Genomic DNA, 12,966 nt, shown 5'->3' with positions numbered 1-12,966 from the left:
CTGCATTTCCATCTAGAATTACTTCAATTTGATTTTGATGACCACACTAAGTCTTCTTCAGGACATCTAAACATTTCTGGACCATTGACTGTATAAGAAAACTGGACTTAGTGACTCCTCCCCCTGGTGTTCCAAACAGGAAGTACCTGCTGGCTCCAAGAATCTAAAATCCCACAGACTTCTATAGAGTCTGTTACTCAGCCATTCTATTGGTCAGAAGAACCATGCTTGCTCTGATTCCTTTTTAACATGTTCTTGATAATCCTCTTTTTTCCTCTTCAAGATTTTTGTTTTGGTTCAAGTTATTCCAGTTATAAATCTGATCAATAAGACGCCTCGAAAAAATTAGGTGGAGTCTGCCGGCCCCCAAATTCAAAACATTTGACAGATTTAGTGGCCTTCCAACAGCCTCCTTCCTGTTTGGCAAGAGTGGTTACCATTGAAATGATGACTCATATGGACTCCGACCAATCACTGCTTACTGACGACATCTTCCTCCAAAATGGAGGCGTCAATATCGTTAAAACATGGCGTCTGAACTGACTACATTTTGTTGGAACCTTTTTCTACAGGTGACGCCACACCCACTTGCCCCAGTTCTCAGATATAGTCAGTAGCAACAAAAGAACAGGAGGTTTTGTGAGACAATCCGCTGTTTGTTCAGTGCAAAAATGTAGCGGTTAGACACAGTGCGTCACAAATTTTTGTTTAATTTGCAGATTTGTTACTGATTAAAATGTGACACTGCTATTTTAGAATATTATTTATTCGCTTCTAATCATTAATTATCGTGAACTTTAACTTTTGATGCGATTCATCATGCCATGAAGTTTGTTGTCTTAAATTGTTGCATTGTTGAATAGTTTTCTTTGACATTGTGTCCTGTTCAGGTTTTCCACCGCGTTGGCACGGTGTTTACCATCATTTAGCATCGTTTCATCTACTGAGATCTTGGTTATTTGCGATGACCTGCATGGAAATACGAAAGTGTCCAGCATGTTTTCCACGTTATCCCTGGTTCGGCTCGTCACCAAGCTCTACAGGAGCCTTATAATGGTGGTCACCAAATGCAAGTGTGTTTGAGCAGGGGAGGACTGAAAAAAATAGAACATGCGGAACAGAGTTCCCCAAAGAGCAGGGTTGAGTTAATTTTGCTCTACATCACGGGTGCCCAATCCCGGTCAACAAGATCAACCATCAGTTATTTTCTGCCCTACCTTCACTTCTTGCTGCCAAAAAAGATCAGGTGTGTCTACTCAATCAAAATAGGGAGACTCCTGAGGAGATCACCTCAATAGATGGGTCCAAGAGTTCCTGGTCCCGGGCCAGGGTCCACTTGTGTGTATTCACACTAAAAAATTTGTTCTGGATTATCGGTGGAATCAGACTCTAATTCACTTTAAGCAAACCAAATGTTTCCGGTCTGAATACTAGTGATGGGTTTTGCTCGAAAGCAGCAATTCTAAAAAAATGGCGAAGAGTCGACTCTCAAATGATCGGAGCTGATTCTTTACTTTTACTTTTATGTTTTTGTTTTGGCCCTGCGTGTTCTCTGCCTGCTCATTCACACCAAAAAGTGATTTGCACGTCAGGGGCGTCGAGCTTCAATGTTAAGTCCACGGTACAGAGGCGATCTGAGGTCCAGCAGCGCAATTACCCATTACCTAAGGGATTACCTACAAAATCCTCCTCCTAACCTACAAAGCCATTCACCCCCCCTCCATATCTCTCGGACCTCCTTCAAGTCCTCACCTCGACTCTTTATCCCCACTGCCCGCCTTGTCACTTTGGGGGCAGGGCATTCAGTCGCTCTGCCCCACAACTCTGGAACTCCCTACCCACTGACCTCCAGATTATGGACTCCTATCTCTTTATCAACAGCCTCAAAACTAATCCTTTCAGAAAAGCCTACTCTTACCGACTGCAATGCATTTGCCTTTTGAAACTTTTAATTTAAAATCTTCTAAATTTGAGCTTTTACTGTTTGGCGACCTTGAGTTCCGAGAAAGGCACCTCATAAATAAAATCTATTATTGCTATTATTATTATTAATGTGAGCGCCGGACGCGACGTGTTGGTCCTGCAGCAGAGCGATTTGAGCGGCGCATCAACCAATCAGGGACTTTGCTTTGAGAACATGACGCATTCAGTGACTCCAGTACGTGGAGGATCGATCCAAGCATTCTCATCTTGAACATTCATCCATTCTTTTAACCCGCTGTATCGCTTTGGTGGTGGGGTTGCCAGAGCGCGTACCGGAGCTGGAGCGAGCACGCCAAGCTGCGCCGACCCCCAGGAGGCTGACTACCAACCAGGCAGGGAGCCACTGCGATGTGGGGAGACAACCTGCTCAGGCCTCCTGAACGTTATGATATTTTTCTTATTTTCATTGAGAGAACGAGTTGAAGGAGTCGATTCTTTCTCGGGAGTCGAACTGAAAGATTCGGCTCCCGAGAAAGAACCGAAGTGCCCATCACTACTGAATACAACCATTTGCATTCATCGGAGGTGGTCGCTTGAACGCAGAGGATGCTGTGAACGCAGCTTTACAGCATAAAAATAATAATTCTACTTATTGCTGGTAAAAGGTGATGTGGAAAGCTTTGGAAAATTCCATACATCCATTGTTATGCATTTTTGTTCAGCATTCAGCAAAGAAACAAACACATTCCTGTATTTTTGTTGACGTTTTTTAAGCAAAAACCATGACGTTAAAGCAGCCGGTGCTAAAATTAGCCCATAAGCCATGTTCATGCCTGTCAGTCCTGCGTTGTGCATTCTTTACCAACTTACCCCATTAGGTACAGCTCCAAGGTAAACTACATGCACCATCAACAAAACTGACACACCAATCTGGGGGTTTACACACCTCCTCCCCCTCCACCCCCCCCAACCATATTATCTACCCTGCGTGACAAGCCGGTAATGGAAAAATCACACTAAGCAAATGGTTCTTCTAATAACAATAAATTTCCTATAAAATTATGAAGGGCCCGAACCGTTTCCTTGCATCTATTTTGCTATGAATTCTAATTAAGGTGCCACAGAGGCAAGGAGTGCTGGGTCATCACGTCAGAGACAACGCGCGCCTTTGTGATTGATGGCACCGTGCGGGGTCGGCCTCTCCTCACTTGGCTCGCTTCTCCCATCTCTTCCTGCACCCTCCTTTTTTTTTATCCTCTTAAATTAATGGGCATCTCACCTGGCCCCTAATCATTGTAGCATCCCCCACCCCCTGCTCCGCCTCTCTGTTCTCATTTCAATTTTTCCACAGAACGAGCGGGGGTGGTGGTGGTGGTGGGGGGGGGGGGGGGTGTAGTAGTAGGATAGGAGAGATCGATCATTTATCTTGTAATGGCTGGATAATAGATCCATCACGGTAAAACAGCTGCACAAACTCCTGTGTTGTCTCTGTCATCTGGCCTCCCCATTTCCTGCTTAAAGCGTCCTGCCTATAAGCAGCCCCCCCCTGCGTGTCACAGCCATTTAACCGAACAGCCTCTAAAGGTGTCAGGTGGCTCAGAAGATGCCGCGGACTGAGCAATAACCAAATGTTTCCTTTTATTTATTTTTTTGAAACTTCAGCCTAATTAATGGAGCATTTTGAGACGTCTGCTTGAGGCTCACTTAAATTAAGGAGCCTGGAAAAGCAGCATTTATGAATCCTGAGTGCCGTAGACCAAAGCAATAAGCACGTTTTATTTTCATTAAATAATTCCATGTGCTTTTGTTTTGGCTTATATCCTTTGAAATCTTGATATTAATCGCCTGCAAATAATTTAAAATGTCATTTCCCAGATTGTTGTGAAAAACAAAGCATTCCGATTTTTACAGATTTTATTGATTTGTGTATTTTTGCCACATTGTGGGCAGCTTTTATAGTATATATACACAGAAGCTGTAGAATAGCAAACATAAACCTATAGAAGGAAGTAACTGAAATGTATGAATATATATCAAACAGAGACACTAAAAAAGAAGAAAGTTTTAGTTTAGCTTATATCCCTTTCAAAGCACGAGTTCTGCTTCGGTTCAGATGTGATGGGACCTTTGGATTCGCGAGTCTCTTTCCAGCATCTTAAAGTCCCACTCCAAGATTTGCTTCTATTGTAAAAGTGTTCCCAGTCATAAAGACACGAGACAACATTTCTGCAGAGCAGCAGGAGCTCATTTGAAATTCACCTCCGAGTTCTCCAATTTCCCATCAACCCTTCGTTTACACTTTTCTCCAGCTAGCTTATAGCATGTATGGAACATGGGGCCGGCTTGCTTGAAATATTGAGGTTGTAGACCGCTCGGTTAGACCGTTAATGTTCACGCACATTTTTCAAAATGGCGTTCTGTGAGGGGCAGGTCGTAGTAAACATTCATACAACGTGTAATGGTATGTAAAGGTCCAGGTGTGCCTGGAGTTGGATTTTTTTATTTTTTCATCCCTCCCTCAATTCCTGAGCACCTATTAGTGCTGTTCGTGTGATACATGTGCGCTCCTTTAAGCGCAGCCCGACAGTTAGAAATCAACCAATCAGAGTGTAGTTATCGGGACTGTGGGCACTTGCATGTCACCTGCACGCCCCTTGCTGCATTTGCGGGCACATAGGTGTGCACAACTTGGATTTACCTCATGAATATTTCACGATACACTTACCACATGCAAGACAGTGGTATGCTCCACTGTTTACGGCGTCTCTAGAGGTGGTGGTATGAGCCTCAAGAGAACTGAAAGACTCACCTGCGCTTCCTTTGAGATGTGGCGGCTCTTCTCTAATACCCCACATGGGCCCGTACAACCCCAAAACCTGCAGCAGCTGTGAGGGTCAACTCCCCGTATGACTACAGCACTTACGACCACACCACCGTAAATCAGGCTGGTCTGATCTCAGAAGCTCAGCAGGTTTGGTCGGTACTTGAATGGCTGATACTAAATGCTGTAAGTCAGTGGTCCCCAACCACCGGGCCGCGGGACACTTGGCACCGGGACGCATAGAAAGAAAAAATAATTTCCCTTTATTGTTTTTTTCGAAGAAAAAAAACGTTTTATTTTGAAAAGTGACCGGATTCTCTGTTACATCCGCCACACTTAACGCACGTCAAAGTCGCGACACACCAAACATCACGTGATACACCCCGCTAAAATGAAACCCAAACAACCAAAATGAGCAGAAAAACAAACTTCTTTAGAAAGTTGCTTTGACAAGGGGAAACGGGCCAATGAAGGGACAGAAGAGGAACCTGCACCCACTAAAAAAGGGAAATCTGCCTTTAATAGGCAGCGGTAAACGTGCCTTGCGTTGTACCGGTCTGCGGTGACAAAAAGGTTGGGGACAACTGCTGTAAGTTACTTCTAGCTCATTCCTGAACACTTATTTAGCCCGTAGTCACACTGGTCAAACGGGGAGGGGTTTCTTCCTCTTTTTCTACTGTTTACTAGCCCATGTCCCCCACCTACAGTTGGATGACTCTTGGTGTGAAATGCCAAAGCGGTGTAAATCTGGTGAGGCTTACTCCAGGTTCTTTCTCTTACAGCTCTTTTCAGATATGTGAAAGACTTGGTGTCGCATAACTCCAGTCGGACACAAACCGAAATTCTTCATTTCTCCTCCATGGTCAATTTTGAAAAAGGTTGGCACGTCTGTGAGATAAAATGGACGCCAACCAAACATCGCTACCAAATCAGAGTCCCTGATTGGTCAAAGTTCGGCCTGGTTTAACTTTCAGCACGTGTTCCATGTCTGTTTGTACGTAGAGCCGGAAAACAGTTGAAGAAACTTGTTTAGCAACACGTCATGCGATAGTTTTGAACAGGGAAGCTCTAAACACGCATTTGCGAGCATTTAAATAAAACTTTCATTGGTAGCGACCACTTGGGGGCGGTGAGACAATGTTTTTGTTTGTTGTTCCTTTGTTCCTGTATTCAGCCGAGCAAGATTTTTTTTATCCTTGCAGTCGCTTCTAATTTTTGTCTTCTCTACTGCTGCTCAGCGAAAGAGCAGAGGGAGGGATTGTTTGAAAGACAATCTTTTTATGGAGGATGTTTTGATCTTTGAATGCTTTTGTTTGCTTTTACTGCACAGAATCCTCAAAATGACATTGGTTGTGAATTAAAAAGCATAAAAAATATGATTGGACCCCTTTTAAACATATAAAGAGTTTGTTTTCCATTGCTCTGAAGTAGTCGGTTTGTTTTTCTAGACTCTTTTAGGGTCTGTGGTCCAAACAAGAAAGAGCTGGCTCTGAAGCCAGTTTGGTGGGAAAATGGTGGCTGCAGAGCACTTTTTTTTATTTGCATGACTGGTAAACGAATCAGTTTGTAAAGTCTAATGAGTGTCCTTTAAATTACACGTTTAGCCTTAGCCCATCTTCTGCTCCAGGGGTTCCAGCACTCCAAGCTTAATCTCAGTGGGACTCAACATAACATCATCACAGCAACATAAAAATGCATCGCCTGATAGCCATTAAGGATGCACTACGTTTAGTTGTTTTTTTTGTTTTTTTGTCATTTATCACCGACTGATGCGCTTGTGTGTTTGTGTGATGATGCTGCCCTTTCTCTCTGTCCCCTGCCTCCCAATGTGGGCTCCAACGGGGGAGAAGTCATTCGTCTTCGTTAGCGTCGGAGGCTAAATATGCTATGCATCTGGTACTGGGCTTTCCATCCCCCTTGGCCAAAGCTGCTTTGTTTTGTTTGTGTAATGATAGGTATACTCTATGAATACATAATCACACCAAACCATGCAGGACTTGCACGGACAAACACACACCCGGCTGCATGCTGGAGCCGGAATCTGCATATTTGAAATTGGCATTTAAACACCCTTAGTATTCGCTGTGACCTCTCTAAATGAATGTGCTGCCGGCTGCCTTCTAATGGGCCGTCCGCTTTGTCTCCGAGCCTGGCCTCAACACAACATTTCTGAATCTGCGTCATTTGAGTCTCTTTTTTTTTTTTTTTTTTAAAGAAGGAATAGTATTTGGCCTGTGAGAAAATTAAGCTGACACTAGCATCAGTGTGAAAATTCCCTCCAAATGGACACTTAACCAGGAGCATCTGAAGATGTGTGGGTTTAAGTGGGTGTTAACAAACCATGGCATTGCTGAATGAGCTGTGGGATGAAGAGCTGAGAGGGGAATTATTTGACTGGGGCGCCCTCCAGTGGGGAATTTCCTCGCTTTAAGGAGGGGACAGGACTTACGGTGCTCTTGTCTTTGAGGAGTTTCTCGATCACTTCGATCAGCTGCTCCTTCTGGTCTGGATCCAAGCTGAAGGCAGCAGAAGAGAGAACGAGGAAACAAGCTGTGAGCCGCCGAAAGGCAATCATTCCCAAAGGGAGCAGCAAATTAGATCACATCATCGCCACCAAAAACTACCGTTTACAGTCCCCAAACTTTAGCTCACATGTTAACGTACTGAAGTACATGAATATTTGAAATATCCGACTTAAAACTGAACTCAAAATATCCAACATATGGATATTTTATATGAATATAAGACCACTGAAAACTGTTTTTTTTCTCTTTTCTTTGTTTACCAACCTCTCTAGGGAGCTGCTGCTTTCTACTCACGTTACGTTAAGAGTCAAGCTACGATACAGTTTCAAAAAAAAAAAAAAAGAGTCAAACTATGAAGTAAACAAACAACAAATGAAACAACATACTTGTTTGCTGTTGTCAATCAAGAAGGAAAAAACCAACAATCAGATCAAGAGTATGTGTGAGACTTTTTATCGTGCGTACTTTGGGCAGCTTTTGTTGTATAGCGTTTGTGTTTTTTTATTTCTATGATTGAGTGAACTACTAGTCTGGATTCAATAATGGCTGACTCGTGAGAGGAATTAAACGAGATTAAAAAAAAAATAAGAGAAGAAGTCAAATAACATGAAACGTAATACTGAAAATTAAAAAAGAAGAATATAAAAAGTGAAAAATGATAACAAAAAAACAAGAAAAAAGTAAAGATCACCAAAAAACATGAGATGCCCACTCCGATAAAAATTGTGTTTTTGGTGTTTTTAACACGTTCTTTTGGCATTTTTCTGATGGAGGGCATATAAAAATAAATGTCTGCTTTAAATTGCATGTCTGAGTATTTCTTTATTCAAATGGTTGTGAAACAGGAGCAGACGAAAAAAATGCGGTTTCCTCGCTACATTCTGACGCTTCCACTTGCAGACGCCTAAACCAAGAAACGCCTTTGTCAGAGTTGCTTTCAGCAAAGTTTAGGATGAAGGATTTGGGCCGACTTAAGCATTTTCCTGGAATTGATTTTGTCCAGTCTAATGGATGTGTGAAAATGTCACAAGAAACATGTGTCAACAAGATACTGACACGGTTCAATATGCAAAATTGCAAAGCCAGGGAAACTCCCTGTGACCAGAAACTATGCTACACAGAAGATGCTGCTAAGATGAAGGATGTGAGGCTGTGGGTAGCCTAATATATCTCACAACATGTACGCGTCCAGACCTATGCTTCGTGGTGAGCAAGTTATCACAATATTTGGGTGAACCAACAGAGGAACAATGGGTTACAGTGAAACATGTTTTCAGATATCTCAAGGGAACTACAAACAAGGAGCTGTGTTTCAGGAGAAACGACACTGAAGGGTTGGGCATAGGGCAAAGCATCCAGCTCAAAACTGTGCGGCTGGATAGCCCCAGTATTACTCGCCATGTTTGTTGCACTGGTTAAGTTGGGTCGGGGTGTGAGGGTCTGTAAGCTAGGGAGAAAGCGCGTAACCTGCTCAGTTTGGGGTGATGGGAAGGGGGGACGGCGTTGCTCTGCACCAGCACTCAAAGGTGACTTTCTAACAAACTCCTGCCGCTCTGCAGAAACTATGTCCTAGAAAACGACAGGTTTTTATGAACATCATCATAATTAAACGCTTTTACAACAGATCAAAAGATGAACGGAGTGGAAATTATTTACTCTCTTTCGGGGTTTAAATAAAGTTTCATCATTTTAGAAATGTTTATAATTACTAGATAATTTGCACCTGTATTGAACTATTCCAGAGTTCAAACTACACAAAGAGCTTAAACAGATCCACCTCCTGTAAAGAAGCAACGCCTGGCGACAGTAAATAAACACTTAACTGCTCGTGTTCTGTTCAGTCGTTTACTTCAGTTATTCGTTCATCCCTGAAACAATCTCAGAAACACTCAAAAGAGCCCGGCACCTTCAAGTCAGCATTTACAGGGAGAGGAATGAGCAATGGGTTACAGGAAAGCTGAGGAATGAGCAGAAGTCGGTGCAGACAGTAATGTGTGCCGTGGATTTGTTCTGTACCTGTACAGCTTTTGGATTGCATGAGCAGAAGTCTTCCTCACGTATGGAGACAGGTCAGTGGCAGCCTCTTTGATGGCCAGCATCATAATGGGTACAATTATAGGCACTCGAATGCTGGACAAAACCCTTAGAGCACTCGCTCGGATAAACTGGTTTGGATCCTGTCAGATTAGAAAAGAAAAAAATTATATTATCAACAAAAGCGGGTTAAAAAGACCACTGTTTTAGATAACTGATCTGCATGCATGTAGTAATTCATCGTTGTCATGTAATTAATTGATACTTAAGGATTATTAATTCTGTCTGATAGAAGTTAGGGGAGAAAAAAAAAAGAAAAAAAAGAAGTTAGGAACCGGATACTGAATAAAATGTGTAAAATATGTAATAAAAGTGGTTACAGTAGAACAAGGGTGAGATTATATAAATTTGCTTCCCTTCCTCTCCCTTTTAAGTAATCTTTTGTTTCAATGTCAAATTATCCTAAGTTTGATACGTCTGTGTATGAATGTATAACTGCTGTTGTATTGTTTCGTGCATTATTCTTGCTTTGATTGCTTGAAATAAACCATTTCAAATCAAATCAAATCAAAATTTGAAGTAGTCTTAGTACAAAATCCTGAGGAACTCCAAACCTAATTTAAGAAACATTCCTCAACTTATTTTGAAAGTATTTTAACTACGGGTAAAGTTGCGTTTTAACCAAAAGGAAAATAGCACGTACTTACAATAACAAAGAGAGAGTTTAAGGTTGTGGCATGAAAGCAGAAACAGTTCCAAGAGGTTCACTTTTTTTTGGGACATTTGCGCTCAGTTTTTTATATATATATATATATATATATATATATATATATATATATATATATATATATATATATATATATATATATATATATATATATATATATATATATATATATATATCTTTCAAGAAAAAAACTATTTAATAAAAAACTTCCTATATTTTACGATGCTTCAGCTTAACACAAAACCTGATTATTTAGAATGGATCAGTGCCGATGCAACTAAAAAACCTGAAACGGTTCATGAAAGCTGGGTTTCACTATCATATTACTGAATAATTGAAATTTGACCCGATTCAGGATTTAATTGACATATTTTTCAAATTTCCATTCAAATCCAGTTTTATTTTGTAATGAAAACATTTTTTAAATAATTAGAAATATAAACTGAGCAAAAGTAAAAAGTTTTGGCCTAAAAATCATTCGTTTTTTTTTACATGGAAAAAGTAATTTCTTCAAAATAAAAATATGAAGGTATAATTTTTGATTAGAAAAACCTTTCAACAAACTTGATAAATCGATATCAACTGTTTAAAAAAGACAAATTGGATGTCAATTTACAGCTTTTTTTTAAAGCTAAGCCCAGCGGATAATCACGTTTTAAGTAATCTGCTCAATTAACAAAACAGGTCCTTATACAGAGCCCTGAGGAACTCCCACACTTTTGTATTATATTAGAAAAAAATATTAAATCATAATTTTAAATTGAACTAATTAAGCTGTGTTTATTTTTACACAGAAACTACAGAAAAACATTAATAGATTTGTCTCTTTATATCCCTGATTATACCTTTGAAATGGGAAAATAACCATCTGACCTGGAAGACCGGATGCTGCGGTTGTCTCAGTTTTTTTTTTTTAATCGTTAGAAAACGCGAAAAGACTGACAAAAGTTATAGCTACCTTAAGTGCCCGCTGAAAGGTGCTGATGGACAACAGAGCCAAGTCCTGCTGCTCCTCTGCATACCTCACCAGGTACACATACACAAGTTTCTTTAACTGCAGACAACAAACCACAAAAGGGAAATCATGAAGTAAAACAACAAAACATTCTTGCAAAGCAATGTTAAAACTTAAAAAAAAAAGTTTTTATCCCTTTAACACAGGAAATGTCACCAGCAAACACCTTAAAGGTCATGTCACACAGCTACTGCGTACATTTAGCACCGATGAAAACTGGTCATTTCTGAATATGCGTGGAAAAAGTGAGAATAGTTGTGGTCTCTACGTGAAATTTTCACAGTAGTATCACGGATGAACCACGGAAAGACCTACGAATTAACTGCAAAAAGAACACGCAAACCAACGTAAAAAGCCATACAATAGGCAAAATTAAGTGATTATTGCGCTGTTTATATGCAATTCATAAGTGATTTTTGCATTATTTACGTAATATAGATATAAAGTTATCAATCGCGGTACATGTCCGTTAGACATACGTGGAACGGTTGTGGAAAGCCACAAATTTGAGTATCTCGCAAAATGCACACACAATTGCGTAAGATTTACACAATAATTGCTGATAAACTACGTGCGCGTGAACTGCACAATTCTCAACCAACCATAAACCTTGAACAGCAAGAAAAGCGAATTCACGTAAAGACCCGTCAGCCGTAATCGACGAATGCAATAAAAACCCTTGTGAATTACGCATATATCACAAATGACCGAAATGTCGTACGTGGAAAATGGGAAACATGTACACAGTGGCTGTGATAACTCACACTCTGACACACCGGAACCATTTGAGTGTTTACACGATCAATCAGCTGATTCAGACACAGAGAAAAGTGGCTTCTCTTTTTAGCTTTGCACTGATCTGCAACACATTACTAACACAGAGTCTTTAATGTCACGCAAAGCTGCTCTTCTCCTCTTCAGGATCTTTTGGAATTACGTTAATTGCGTAAACAGTTGAGTTAAATAGTCGCATGAAGCTAAAGCTCCAGTGTTAAAGGGCTAAACAGCAAATCATTTGTTTTTCATTATTATGAAGTTTAATACAGTAAAAGGGTTTTCTTGTATTTTTTAAGAGCTTCCGATTTAATGCTCCGTTATTTTATTAAGACAATCGTGATTTTTCTTTTTCTTTCTCTTTCTCTTTTTCTTGGCTTTTGTGCCCTTGCAGCCCCCCTCGGATCACAAGGACACCTGGAGTAACAGTGTTTGCTGACAGGTTAAAGTGGGGGGTCAAAGGTGATTCACGTCAGCCGCTCGGGCAAAAGAAACTAAGACAATTCCTGCCGACGAGAATGTGGACTTCCAGCTAACCCAACAGGACGGAAGGGGGTTATGAAAAATGATGCTTTCATTTATGAGCCAAAAATGTAGCTTGAGGTCAGGGGTAAGGTTACCTTTTAGGTACAATCACTTGTAATCAGCGCCATGCTTTCTAATCCAGCACATATTGACCTGCAGAGCTGCTCCACCGCTCTCAATCATCATTGCGGTCATTACTGCGTGGAATTAATGGCATTACTCACTATAAAAAACAGACACAATCTATCTGCCCTCAAGGATCCGGCCTCTGTGACCACAAATCACCCTCGCCAGCTCACCACAGAGAACTGCTAAAACGGCGTTTAAGGACGGTACAAGTGAAACTTGTTGATGGGATTTTTCAGGGGGGCCTTTTTGTTTTTGTTTTTTTGTACTATTCATATAAAAATTTGCTCAAAGCGTACGCAAACGAGCTAAACAGGGATTAGCAATCGCACGTACATTCATGTGGACTGTGTGGTGGTCAAATTCGAGTGCAGAAAATGATTAAAGAAAATAAAGAGCGCTGATATCAAGTCACGCAAAGCTGTCAATAAACTACAGGCACTTGTGCCGTTATGCTTCGGCGCTAATTAGCAGGAATCGATGGCCGCTCACGGTG

At 40.9% G+C, this 12,966-nt stretch overlaps 1 protein-coding gene across 4 annotated transcripts in view; it reads right to left on the bottom strand.

Moving 5' to 3' along the window:
- ap3b1a (adaptor related protein complex 3 subunit beta 1a) overlaps nucleotides 1–12,966 on the bottom strand; it is an 82,789-nt gene that overhangs the window by 56,062 nt on the left and 13,761 nt on the right. For all 4 annotated transcript variants that reach the window (XM_011481459.4, XM_078956031.1, XM_011481458.4 and 1 more), the window contains exons 4-6: nucleotides 10,989–11,084; nucleotides 9,286–9,446; nucleotides 7,194–7,260 (exon numbers count right to left, since the gene is read on the bottom strand). In XM_011481459.4, the coding sequence (XP_011479761.1) occupies nucleotides 7,194–7,260; nucleotides 9,286–9,446; nucleotides 10,989–11,084 (324 nt within the window). The remainder of the gene's footprint in view (nucleotides 1–7,193; nucleotides 7,261–9,285; nucleotides 9,447–10,988; nucleotides 11,085–12,966) is intronic.

Source organism: Oryzias latipes, chromosome 12, assembly GCF_053564925.1.
Source record: "Oryzias latipes strain Hd-rR chromosome 12, Olatipes_Hd-rR_3.1".
NCBI classification, from domain to species: Eukaryota; Metazoa; Chordata; class Actinopteri; order Beloniformes; family Adrianichthyidae; genus Oryzias; species Oryzias latipes.
Note: the sequence above shows the minus strand (reverse complement) of the source record. Positions and strands in the feature narration are given on the sequence as shown.